Raw genomic sequence first — 14357 nt, 5'->3', positions numbered from 1 at the left:
TGTAGCCATTCAATGTGACCACTTCCCCATCCGTCATTTTGCTGCCCGTAGTTCTCAGCCGGTGTAGATCCTTCTGGTAATCGTCCCCAGCCTGGAGTTTAAGTTCTGACCTGAGCTTTCGGTTGTGGACCTTGTATCTCTCATCTGTGAATACGATCAGCCCATCACCTTCGATTTCCCAAGGTTCTCCGACGAGTTGATACACCTTGAGCCCAGTCTGCATTCTGATGTTGAGTGCTTTTTTCGGCAGCGGGGGCAGTTCTCGGGACCTTTTCCGGGTGTTTGATTTCTGAGTCTTTTTCTTGGGGCTATAAGTCCCTCTTTTGCCCTTGTCCGCGTCGCTCTCCTCGTCGTCCGAGCTGTCTCCTGATGGTGGCGGCGGTGAAGCTGGTGCCTTTCTCTCCGTGCTGTGGGCCTGCGGCAGGGGCTTGTTTTTTGGTTCACTCCAGAGGGACCATTCCTTTATCATTTTATCCCACTGCTCTATCTCGTGCTCCCAAGCCGGTGTTCCGCTCGGCTCTCCCTTACCCGACGGCCCAGGGAGTTCACCCTGGATCTCTCCATCACCGTCCCCTGTCAGATCTACTAGGGGGAGTCCCGGCTGAGGGGACGGGTTTCGGCTATCCTGCCGTGACGGAGGTTCAGCCACCTCCGAGTCCACACGGTCCCGTGCTTGGTACTCTTCTCTCTTTTTCTTGTATAGTCCGATCTTCTGCAGGACGTCCGTGTACTCGGGGTGGCGGGACGTTTGTCGGGCCAAATGGTTCACCAGGATCCCATCCACACCGGCAGCCAATGCCACCAGCTTTACTATGCCGTCGTACCTCTCAGACGGGCTATCCATCATCCGTAGTTGGCCGTCAGGCCACTCTTCCAGGAGGCCGGCGAACCACTCCAGCCATTCTTGAACTTCCGTCCTCTTGACGATTTTCACCGGGCACCGGGCGATCATCAGCCGGTGGTTGTGTTTGAGCTTGGGGCATAAGTAGATCTGTTGATTCTCCAATGTCACTTCCATCAGGATTCGTGATCCATTTGGGTTTCCAGCAAGATGGGCCTCGCAGAGCATCTGCTGATTTGGTGTCGTCCAGGTGTTGTACCCGTCGCCCAGCAGTATCAGCCTCACTGGAAGTTGCCGTAACCCACTTTGGGAGAGGCGAAGTCGTTCTTCCCTCTCGGTTCTGTCGGGGCTGGTATCCAGCTCCATGTTCGACGTTGGTGTGAGCCCTGCTGCTTCAGTTGCAGCATCCATGGTTGTCTTTGTCTCCGAGTCGCCTATCCCCCAAAGCCTCTCAGGGTACCTTAGAGCAGGGATGGGTCTAGGCTAGGTTGGCTACTGGCTTCCCTTCTGGATGCGATCGTTCATCCTCAGCTGAAGCTTTTCCCTCGCCTGCACGCTGTACAGTTACTGCAAGGGTCGCGACTGATAAGCCTCATCAGTCGCTCCCAACTCTATTCCCTAAGAGCTGGTCTCCCAAGTGAGCTATTCAGACCCTCTCGTCTGTTTTTACTGACTTGGTCAAAGTAAGGCCCTCCTACTCATTAGGGTGGGGCCCACCCAGGGACGCCATGTCTGTTACTACCAATAGTAAGTCCCGCCCACTCCTCACAACTCTTAGGACTCACTACTGCCCAGTTCTCTGTCTAACAGGTCCGGAAAACCCCCAGAAACTCGGGTCTTACCTTAGCGATAGTTTGTGGAGAATTATCTGTTTAAACTGGGGTCGGAAAGGACTCGTCTAGCTCTGACTACCTTCAATCCAGAAGTTATGACCTTTTACAGTTGAGGGGCAATCCGCTGAGTAGCCCTCACAACGACATAACCCCTACAACCACTCCTGTTAACGGTAGCTCCTTTCCTAAAATAACGGCACTTGTTAACGGCTAGATTAAATTTAGTGACTTAGAGTTAAGTCCCAAGGTCATTATTTTAACACTCACCAGAGGAAAACACAAAGCCACCCTGTCTCTAGCATCATGTATATTGTTTTACTATATTTAGGAGAACCAACAATAATCGAGACTGACACAATTAAACTCACTGTTCACAATTCTCATTAGAATCTTTAGAATTATAATTTTATTAAGCAAGCTTTAGCAGGGCATATAACAACAAATTAATTTCCAAGAGTTATAAAAGAAGCAAAAATATAATGAAATCAACTAGGATTAATCACCTCCTTTCCTTATTCTCATTCCTAACCTGTTTCACTAAATTCACTGAGCGAGGCTTTGGGAGAAGCTGATCACCTCATACCCGATGGTCTTTGATCTCGGCAGCTGTAATCTTTTGCGGTCCTTGGTCAGAGTCTTTGTCCAGCCGGAGCAAAATCCTCTTTACTGAAGAGAAGCGGAGAGAAGGCTCACGCTTTCCATTGAACGTGCAGACTCTTTGCCTTTGAAAGACCTCCGTCTCTTTTCCAAGTCAGCTGCACCGGAGTTGAGAGCGTTGAGTAGAGGCGGAGGATTCGGTCGGGTCTGGAACCAGGGGTGTTGGCGTGTGGAACTCGTCCCTTTTAGGCAGCGTGAAATCATGGAGTAGTTACCCTCGGTCCCTCGGTGTGAACCTCCGCAGATCTTTAGGCAGCTTCCTCTGCTGACTCCCTTTCTGCGCTGCGAACGAAGAACGCTCGTTCTGACTCGTGCATCGGTATTTATGCACTTGTGTTTCCATGGAACCTGCCCATCGCATTATGTCATTACCTGATGTCATGAAGGGCAGGGCTGCCTGTGGAAAGTACCGGGCTCTTTCTCAAGTTTTCCAATGACTCATCCCTGCCTCTCGCTTCATCGGGGCAGTTCCCGTTTTTTCCGTTGACCATCTGTTTCCAATTCTGCCGCACCCTTGTTTTCCTTCCCCATTTAGATGACTCACCCTTCTGTCCCTAGCCTTCTGCTCAGTGAAAAGTACTCTTATGATCTTTAATAATACATGTTATTTGTTGGTTAACTCAAAAGTACAACCTTTAGCCTTTCATAATGTAGTAGAATCAATGGATTTAAGAATACAGAGCATACATCATTATAATATTCACTTGATTAAAGGTACAGAATACATGTTTTGATCATTCATTACAAACATTTCTTCACTGGCCTGTATATTATTACACATTGCTTCATTGGCATGAGTATCATCATCTTATAATCACTTAACATTTATAATCATCTTTTAATCATTAATCTCATTAATCAGGGTTATACTGTTATTTCCCAGGCCTTTATTCCATTTTTCTGCGTATACCTGGACAGATCTCACACCCATACCAGATTCCTCGACACTATGAACTGGAAGTTACTTAAACTCCTCGAGTTCCTTGCAGATTTACATTGAAAGTATTATTTTAATAAAAGAAATATTGTTCAATTTTACTGTAGTTAGAATATGGAGTCTTGACTTGAATCATATGCAGAATCTACATACAGAGCTAAAGAATAGGCAAAATTGGAGAACATCACCAGAAATAAGTTGTATGAAATATCACTGGAAACATGAATTCTAAGAACTATTTGATTGCTGTGATCCTTGAGAATGGCTTAAATAATTTTTAATATTAAAAATGATTTAATATACAGCTCTGGAAAAAAATTAAGAGACCCCTCCAAAATTGTCAGTTCTCTGATTGAACTCTTTACAGGTATTTGTTTGAGTAAAATGAACATTGTTCTTTTATTCTATGAACTACTGACAACATGTCTCTCAAATCCCAAGCAAAAAATTTATTTATTTCCAGAAAATGAAAATGGTCAAAACAACAAAAAAGACTCAATGCTTTCAGATCTCAAATAATGCAAAGAAAACAAGTTCACATTCATTTAGAAACAACAATACTAATGTTTTAACTCAGGAAGAGCTCAGAAATCAATATATATATATATATATATATATATATCAGTGACGTGCGGTGAGGTTCGTAGTTGGTGAACCACCGACTTAATTATAATCGGATTTACAAATCTAGACCCCTGCATGTTATTGTTTACATAAGGAAATTTCGCGCATGCGTACAATGCTGGAGGGCAAAAAGACTATTCTTTAACATGTGATGCTTAGCCACGCCGCCACCGCAGAATAATTCCGTTATCTCAATCAAACTTAGACATGTAGATATTATTAATTTTGTGCTGTGCTTAACAGCAAAGGGAGAAACCGTTAAAGTACAACTCAAAACCACATCTTTCTCGCTCTCTGTATCAGCGCAGTTTCTGTATGGCTAGATCGCTGTTACTGTCTCCTACTCTGCAGTTGTGGAGTCACAATGTCTGGGTTCACGAGCGCCCCCAGCGATGAGGCACGAGAACTCCCTGCCTCACCTCGAATCTGTTCTCTGCTGTTTATGATCGCTCCTCAGCACACAAAACACGTTACAAACACAGTTGGTGACAATAAAAAACACAGTACATTAAATACATAAGCTAAATTATGGAAAATCTGTTCATACATTAAATGTTTTTAACCATTTGATTGGTGACGTACAGACAGGAGGAGCATGCTCTAGGAGTTGCAACTGGTGCAGTTAGCGAGAGGTTGCGCAATCCCAGGTGAGGCTTCACCTCGGGTGAAAATATCTTTATAAATGTTATTATATATTATTTTTCCATGATGACAGGTGAGGCTCCGCCTCACCTGCCTCCCCTGACCGCATGTCACTGATATATACAGTGATACTGATATACTGATATATACAGGGTAGCAACTACATATTATTCAGGTGGATGCGAAAACATAAATTGCCCCCCCCCAGCCCCAAGACGAAGATACGTGAAGTGTATGCGAAGACATCCTCACCGCCCCCTCCAGATGGGGTTTTGACGCCCCTTCTGGTGCAGCGCCCCTGTGCGTTGCATGCTCTGCATACCCACCACATCAACCACCAGTGATGCATCTAGCTTCAGACTTGGTTTCTCCACCTGATACTTGGATTTTTCATCTTTATCATTTAGCAACTTCAAGATAAATCTTTGTTGTCCTATCTGAACCAAAGTAAAAAAATGTAAAGCCAATGTTTTTTGAAGACTTGCTATTTACCATTGAAGAAATGAAACAACGGTGTAACTTTATTTTACATTTAAATTACTATTTAATAAAACGATCTAATTTAATATATATTAAATAATTTATTTGTGAACTATTTTCTTTTCGTGTCATTGGTTTCTTCTACAATAAAAATTTTATTTTTAATTAAATTGGCATTTTAAGTATGTTCCATTTGTTTCGTATTTTGTACGTATTTTGGTTCGTAGATTTTATGCTATTTAACAATTATGTTGGGTACTTGCTATATTTCATTCAGTTCAGTTAATTTAAAACCATCCAGTCAACAAACCCCTGACCCAACTGAAATATACAAAGTATACAGTTTAAAGGTACACTCTTTGAAATTTCTGTAAATGTACAGCAGAATTCTAACAGTAACATACTGTTATTATAAAATACGGTATAATATTATTAAATTTGATGTCTTCTTCTGTTGCCACAATCAAGACTGACTGGCAGTAAACCAATGCAAAAATAATTGCACAATACAGTATTTTTCCTAGGCCAGACATTTTACTTGTATTTGCATCTTGGAGAATCAGCATTTAAAGTCGATATTAAACGGAAAGAAAAAATTACCTTCTGTAATAAATCTTTTAGGGAATGAATTGAAATCTACAGAGCAAAATCAAAAGTGTTAGATTTCTAGCGTTGTGTTGTTGTATGTTAAAAAATACAGTGTTAATTCAACTCTTGTTTAGTCTAATTTGGTTGGTTTCCCTTTCTGCATGGAGTTTGCATGTTCTCCCTGTGCATGCGTGGGTTCTCTCTGAGCACTCCGGCTTCCCCCCACAGTCCTGACATAACTGTCAGGTTAATTGGTCTCTTTAAATTGTCCCTAGGTGTGAGTGTGTGTGCATGGTCCTGCCTGTCTCTGTGTTGCCCTGCGACAGACTGGCGACCTGTCCAGGGCGTACCCCACCTCTCGCCTGGAACATTAGCTGGAGATAGGCACCAGCACCTCCCGACCCCACTAAGGGACAAGGGTGTATAGGAAATGGATGGATGTTTCTGCTATTTTTCCTGTTTTTCCTCCAGGCATTCTTCTGTTGGTTCATGGGCTTCATCCTATGTTCTAACCCCACAAGAAGAATCCGAAACAGCTCATGTCAAACTGTGGCCCATGTTGTCAGATATGTTATGGTTATTCCAATGATCCTATTTCTTGATGTTAGGTTGTGAATAATATTTGTTACATTTATATATACATTTACATTTTTACATATATGCAATCATTGTCTTTAAAGTCTAAAGTCTATAGCTTTCTTCTTGTATGTCTCTAACTTGTGCTGTGAAAGTGTAATTAAGAGAGCTTCATTACTGGGACTGTTTCTACTTAAGTCCTCTATAGCACTTTAAAAGCACTTTTTGCACTTTATTAACAAGCACTTAGCACTGCAATTTAAGCAGAGATTTGCAAATAAATAACAATTTGCACACGAGAAGTTTTAATTGTATTTATTGAGTATTTTAGTAATTAGCATGTAGCCGTTTGTTCTGGGCTCTGCACAGCTGCTCCTCATTGACAAGTGAGTTGGTTGCCTGTGAAGGGAGGATAATTGTTACTCAGACCAATGAGCTACTGGTGGGTAAAACTGAGCAAATGTTTGTGCATAATCTGTTAGGTGTGGAGTACTGATATTGAGTGACTCACCTGTCTATTCTGTGCCCTCTCCAGGGTGTTTGGACAAATATTACCCCAGGTTCAACCACGTTTATAGGTTCCGGGAGAGGCCATTGAAATGTGGGGGGTGGAAATGTTTATGGGTTTTTTGTGGTGTTTCATTTGGTGTAAGATAAAATATAAAATATTTATAAAAAGTAAATTTAAATGTTTATATTTAGTAAAATGTATTTTATTTAAATAGGTGGAGATTGGTTAAGTGAGATACAAAGTAAAATATAAGTATTTTACTTTGGGTCTTATCCAATTACTCAAAATGTTTAGACTTCATTCTTTAAAACTTTTATGCTTTGAAATAAGGAATAGTTTTAACTATTTCTATTAATCTGCAATTAATCAGCAAGCTGGAAACGTATTTCCTCTGTTTCAGGAGACCTGCTCTTCCTGTTTTATGACTCTATGTCTGATCAGTGGCGCAACCCCACATTATTCAGGTGGATGCGAAAACATAAACCCCCCCCTCCCTCCCCTGTGGTGCGACGCTCACTCGCTCCTTCACCCCTCATGCGCCTATACGTGAAGGGTAAAACTCGCTACATTTACCTCCTTATGTGCGCGAGGTGAAGGAGCGTAAGGAGCGCTGAAGTGTATGGAAAAACATCACCGGCGCGCCGCCCCCTCCAGACGGGGTTTTGGCGCCCCCTCTGCTGCTGCGCCCCTATGCGTTGCATACACTTTTTGCGCCACTCTGTCTGACTATGATTCCTTACGATTATATAGAAAAAAGAAGTAGAATTAAAGCAAAGTTTACGGGAGACAAAATCAACACACACTACCAGATTGATTTTTATTAAAGTTTGACTCTACTGTTGGGTCTTGATGTTACTTGTGTGATTAACTTTAAAGATAACTTTATGTATTGTTACTTTCAAACTAAAATCTCCAGCATGGGATGAGCTCGGGTTTTCTTGACACTGTGAAAAAAACGAAGAATCAATTAAATTGCTTCAACGGAAGAGTTTAAATTAATATCTTTCAGTTAAATTTTTTTTACAAATACTTAGTGAATTATGCAATTTTTTATTACTGTACATTCCTATAAAATAGTTGCTGACTTCATTATATATTTACTTTGCAACAAATTGAAGTTTTGTATTTGCCAACTCATTAGAATATCGGCCTGCATTTGTTGTATGTATATTTAAAAACAATTAATTCTTTGTCATTTTAGTTACTAAGAGTCATTATGGCTCCACAGCTGCAGGTTTCTAACTGCTGCCTTAGGTAGAGTCCAGATCTACATTTGACAGAAAATTTGTAATTTCAGAAGACAACAGCCTTTTATAAGACAACTACTACAACTACAACTACTCAGGTTTGATTTTGTTTTTACATTATCCTTCTTACATTTGTTTGTGAAAATGCTTTATCATGATCTTTTATATTTGCCTGGTATTTTAAAGTCGGCGTGCCGGCTTTTGTTGCGTCCCGTATTGAACCGATATGGGACGCGATTTATTCCGTATTTCTATAAATGTCCGATAGACACGCCTATCACATACATATCAATACTAAGTGTAACAATAATGACCAAAATAAAACACAGGAAATATTAGGGTCAACTAAATTGTCGTTGTGGGCATAGACATGGTTGCGCACATAGACATCATATACATAGACGCCACATGGAGCGCCGAGTCGTACGTAATAGCGTCCGCCATCTTCTATGTGGCAGCAGGGCAATCGGAGCTCCTTAAGTCCTGTGCTGTGTGGACTTGTTTCAACCGTTTTACGAAACAAACTGGATTCATTGGCATTACCTTTTACAGGTAAGGATGAACGATCAGAATTACTTGACGTTGCAGCCAGAAACTCGCTTCTAAACAACCGAAAAATATTTCCTAAGTAGCTTAATTGGCCCGAAGTAACCGCTGATTGTTAGCGTAGCAGCTAACGTTTTCATACTGTTTTCTAACGAGAGAGAGCTGATGAAAAACCGCTGTTAGAGGAGAAGTGCATTAAAGATCAGGGGGTTTGTGAGGAAAGATCAGTCAGGATCAGAGCTGGAGCTGCTGTTCTTCAGTTTCTGTTTCCCAGCTCAGCTTCACCATGTCGGTATTTAGCTATAAAGATGCTAGAGTCAGAGCCCGACATGCTGAAAATGTCTTTTTCTTAATGTGAAGGAAACATAAATGTATTTTCTATTTCGCTTTTGGATAATTTCTCTTTTATTCTTGGCTTTTTAGCCTGTGTACCAGGACGTCTCAGAAGTCATTTTAGTTCTCCCAGTGTGACCAGCCGACTGAAGCCCTGTCTGTGACCAGTGTTCCCAGTATAATAAATAAATGTTTTATTCTTACACTTTTTGTTTATTTTTAAATATCTCAATCTGAAGTATTAGTGTATTAATACAGCTTATGTAATGAAATAAAAATAATTTACTCTGTTAGAATTATTTTCACTCTTTGCTAGCAGAGTTGACATACTGTAATATTTTTTCTCTGGGAAAATAAGAAAAATATGTAGTTTAATGTTTGACAATGACTGATTTATAAATCACAGTCGTTTCCAAATGTATAAAAAATAAATACAAGAAAATTATTTGTTTCTTGTCTTGAAACGTTAGATGTACATTAAATTATGGAATCACGTACATATATACTTTAATTAAACACTGTAAAAGTGTGTGTTCATCAATGTCAATATAAAAACTATCAGAATAATTTCTTTCAAAAACATTGTGCTCTTTATTCAGAAATGCCCCAAAACAATTAAATAATCACATCAAAAGTTAGAAACTCTGTCTTTAGTCATTTCTTAGATTACCAAATATATTTGTGTGTGTGTGAGAAATGTGTCAATGACGAGTATGAACTTAAAATACTTGGTAGAAATGCACTTTATAAAATTCAGTCCATTTACTTGTATTAGCTTACTGGCACATAGGCCACATTCAATATGGCGGACGCTGTGACGTACCTCAGCGACGGGCTGACCCGCTCCATGAGGCGTATACGTATTCATGTCTATGGTTGCGGGAGCTAAAGGACCCCACAACGCTACTATCCGACGCTGTTGTCACGTCACGGTTGCCTAGAGACGGACACTACGCAGCCGTGGTAAGGGGATATCTACCCGGGTCTTTTTAAAACGTCCTCGACCCGATTCTCCACAGTCCTTAGAAGTAAAACCTCTCGTAAAGATACTGACGTGAGAAGGAAGACGCAAATCCTAGGCTGAATAATGTTAGTGAGGATGAACACATGCAATTAAAAAAAAGTGTCCATCGTGGCGCAGTGTGCTGCTGTATGAATGGATCAGGAGAGGAACACATCAGACCCTGATATGGAAACGTTTTGCTATGATAAAGTTTCTTATTGTGCTTTTAGGAGAGGAGAAGTGCATTATTATTTTCACTCTTTGCTGTCAATAGCAGAGTTGACATACTGTAATATTTTTTCTCTGAAAAAAAGTAAGAAAAATATGTAGTTTAATGTTTGACAATGACTGATTTATAAATCACAGTCGTTTCTCAATGTATAAAAAATAAATACAAGAAAATTATTTGTTTCTTGTCTTGAAACGTTAGATGTACATTAAATTATGGAAAACCAAACTATACTGGTTTGATTATTTGCTTATTCAATGTATAATAATATCAGCCAAAATAATACAAATGATTATTTCAAGAACAACAGTAAATGCATAAATATTTCCTACTGTAAAAGGTTTGTTATGGCTTTCTGTATGTTTTATTTTTTAAATGTTGATATATTAATTCATTGTTCAGTGGTCAGACCCAGACCTGCAGCTATGGGCGGTTCTAGATGGGAGCCAACAGAGTACCAAAGAAGTTATACTAAATAAATGTCGTATGTTAATACTCAGTGGTGGATCACTTTTTTTTTAACCTTCACAATTTTGCTTTAACAATGAATTAAAATTATATTGCTGCACTTTTAGCTGCTGTATAGGATCACATCTGCCAGGGATCTGCAACCTGGATCTCTGAAGACACAAGTGGCTCTTTGGCTCAAAAACAACAACAGCAATATTTCATCATTTAATATAATATCAAATGATTAAATATTACTGTTTTTTTGTTTCATTCTTTTTCAAGTGTTACAATAGAAAAACAGTGACTACCTGCCCCTGTGATGAATTTGGTCTAGAATAGCGTTTCTCAACGTGGGCGGTACCGCCCCCCGGGGGGCGTTCAGAGGACGGCAGGGGGCGTTGGCAAAAATTCTTACAAAATGGGGGCGCTGGGATTTCTTTGGGGGCGTTTGGTCTAAGGTAAACTTTACACCTTAAATGCACAACAATACCAGTTTAGACGTTGAGCAACTTGCTAAAACTGTATTGTGTAACATTAAATCATGCTTGGCGGGAACTGTATCGATGGCAGCTCTTCTTCTCTTCAGTGTTTGTTAGCTTCTTAGCTCCGCGCTCCTGCGACCGATAGCTTCACTGCATCAGTTCAGCTTTACACCAGCTGATAGCGTTGCTATGATTCACTTGTCTGGTGTCTGATATTTTATGTCTTATTGAGGATTTTTGTACATATGTTTTGGCAGTTCTGTGATCATGTCAAAGCAGCAGCTTATATTAAAAAAATTTTATTTCCGTTTGAAGGCTGCCCGCTTCTATGGAATTACAGCAGAAAATCGCTCTTATAAACATCTAATTACTAAAATGACGATACCCTCACTTTGTATCCCTCTGAAAAATAACCCATTTAAATAAAGAAATCCCTCCATGGGTGATACCACGGTAGAGAGCGTTAATTTTATAGCGTTAACACCGGTGCTGTAAGTGGTCCAGTATGAAAGGGGTCGGGTGTGATAGAACAACGGTACTACCATCACACTTTTAAATTTCAATATCAGAATACAGAAATTGTTTCCGTCATTTAAAAGGTTTATGTCAGTCTGCCTTTTCCCCATCGATACGCTTTCCGACCGCACTGCACCTTAGGGGGCTAACAAAAAAATCCAAAAACGACGTGCACATTGTGCAAAACTCTGAAACAGGAGATGCGGGACATAAAACGGAGCGACGAACTAGATGTCAATTATGGCATAAAAACAGAGAATCCGACGATGAACAGTGAAAAATCAACACATGAAACACATGACGATTAGGCGGCACAGCAATCGTTGAGTGAAGATTACTGATGGTGAGCGTCAATAAACGATAAAATCTACTAGCAACAGGAAAGAAACTAAAGTGGACATAGCAATAAACCAAGAGAGGATTATACTAATCAAAGAAAATCACATGGAAATGAATGAAGAACAAAATGCAAGAATAAACTATGAAACTAAAGTAAATACAGAGGAATAAACCTGTATGGCAAGACCTTCCGAGCAATAATTAATACAAGAATAAACAGACACAATTTCCAGATAAAAGGTAAAATAATATTTTTGAAGGGCCATGGGTTTGTTGAGACCATATCGAATACTGAGAATGAATGTATCTTGCAGACCATAACAGTAAAGAACGTATCACTTATTTATGTTTTTAATTAGATTTGATATATTTACTTCTTGAATATTATTTTTCATGTCAGTGTTAATGTCATGAGGCTGATGACTCCATTACACTTTCAATTTGACTCATCAGGACTTGATTAAGAACCAGATTTGTTCTTTGTAATTTCTGTCCAGTAAAACTATTAATCTATAAATCAATAGACAAGGATATAATCCAGGTTTCTGTCTCATATTTGTATGGCATTAAAAGGATCTGGAACTTTTGTTTTTCCAATGACAGCACTGGTTTGCACAGTTAATGCCATGTGGGTGAAATTTTATGGATGATACTCTGATGTCCCATTCTCCTGAAGGCTGAGAGCTGCACCACCAAAAACTGACAAAACACTGAAGTGAAGAAGAGCTATGATTAATGTAGTTACAGTTCTATCCATGTTTTAATGTTGCAGAGCTCAGTTGTTTTGCAAATTGATAAAAGTTTAAACTGGCATTGCTGTACATCTTTTATCTGGTCATTTTTTGAAATATCTAACAACTAGAAAATGGCACAGAACCAGAATATTTTTCTACTCTGATTGGCTGCTGTTAGACCTACCGATTTTAAGTTGAATGTTCATTGCATTTTTCTTAGACACCTGTGAAAATAATTTCTATTCACGTTGCTTTTTTGTTCTCTGGGAAATTATTTTTGATGATAAATGCAGAAAGAAGCATAAAAATCAAAACATCTACAATAGTGATAGTAATATTAATAATAAAATAATATTCAGTGCAAAGTAGCCTACAAATTCTTTCGTGGGGGTGGTGAGGGACCTGGATAAAGGCTAGGGAGGCGCTGGCCCCAAAAAAGGTTGAGAAACACTGTGATCTAAGCTGATAAACCAAGTGTTAATGGTGCTAACTTTAAAGAAAGTTGTGTGTGCATGCACTTTATTAACATTAGAAGTTAATATAATTTACGTGAGTGCACAGAGATAAGCTGTTTGACAGTTTCAAGATATCTGCGAGAATGTGTTGGTAAATGCAAGACCAAATGGATTTTTATTCGATTTTAGATTTTTTTTTTAATCTTAACCCCGCCCTCGTATTCCGTTTCAGTCGGAAATACGTCATGTTAGTGAAGTAAAAATGCCCCCTCTTTAAATGTGATTTTTGTATGGAGTTTTACTCTGTGGCAAACTTTGGCCACACCTAGATCCCGTGCCATTTCCACCCATTTAAAAAAAGAGAAAAAAGTAGAATATAAGAAAAGCCTTTCTTTTTTATTTTTTCCCCCTCCTCCTCTGTGGTGCGTTTGTTTGCGTGTCGGCGTGTCCCGGCGGTGTAACCGGAGAGAGGGGCCTCACTGAGAGGGAATGCAGGACTGCAATGGAGCACAATGCAATACAGGTAACGCCGATATAATTTCTAAATAAATGTCGTTTTTATCTGTTTTTGAACGCAGATTAGCCCATACGTTAACCCGGGGATATTTTAACCATACGTCTGTGTAAAATCGAGTCAATTTCCGCCTTTATTTTATTCGAATTTAGCCGTGTCGTATTGATTGTTTTCTCATATCAGCCACCGAGAGTTGGTCTGACTGCAATTACAACTTTATTCAGCTAGCCTCAACTTTTTTTTTCAACCCCCGTCTTCCACCTCCGGAGGTGGCAGATAAACAGATATTTGTGCTTTTCAGGCCGAAACAGACTGGTTATTTCTTCGGGGCTGTCGCCTGGAAGGCAGCCGTTAAATTTCAGTTTAATATCACAGATATTTTCTCCGTGTTAATGATTAATTTCTTTGTGTGTGAGTGTCGTGTCGACATTAGTCTCCCGGCTACCAACCCCCACCCGCATTAGCTTGAAATAAAAATAAAAATTTCTGCCCTCCTTTTTTTTTCTCCCCCTGCCTGAAAATATCAGGAAACTTTTTCAGCTCGGTCACATTTTTAGCTAACCGCCGCGTCGCCATTTTTATTTTTATTTTTATTAAAATATATTTTTACCGACGCAATATTGCACATTCAAATATATATATATTTTCCCTCGACATCGACTAGTAGGTGGAGCAGCAGTTCGTTGAAATAATAATAATAGGAATCAGCATATTGATATTATTATCACCAAATCTACCCCGACATTTTGTCTCCAGCAGTTTTTAAGGAGGAATGTTAATATTGTGTACGTTTCTGAACTTGAAATAACTGGTTTATAGT

At 39.6% G+C, this 14357-nt stretch overlaps 1 protein-coding gene across 1 annotated transcript in view; it reads left to right on the top strand.

Moving 5' to 3' along the window:
• Positions 1-13328: 13328 nt before the first annotated feature.
• The window catches only part of LOC103476232 (uncharacterized), a 66821-nt gene continuing 65792 nt past the window's right edge, over positions 13329-14357 (top strand). The window contains exon 1 of the mRNA XM_008428424.3: positions 13329-13546. Coding sequence (XP_008426646.1) covers positions 13526-13546 — 21 coding nt within the window. The 5' untranslated portion in view covers positions 13329-13525. The remainder of the gene's footprint in view (positions 13547-14357) is intronic.

Source organism: Poecilia reticulata, chromosome 14, assembly GCF_904066995.2.
Source record: "Poecilia reticulata chromosome 14, P_reticulata-male-v2, whole genome shotgun sequence".
NCBI classification, from domain to species: domain Eukaryota; kingdom Metazoa; phylum Chordata; class Actinopteri; order Cyprinodontiformes; family Poeciliidae; genus Poecilia; species Poecilia reticulata.
The sequence above is the reverse complement of the archived record's forward strand: the minus strand, read 5'-3'. Positions and strand labels throughout refer to the sequence as shown.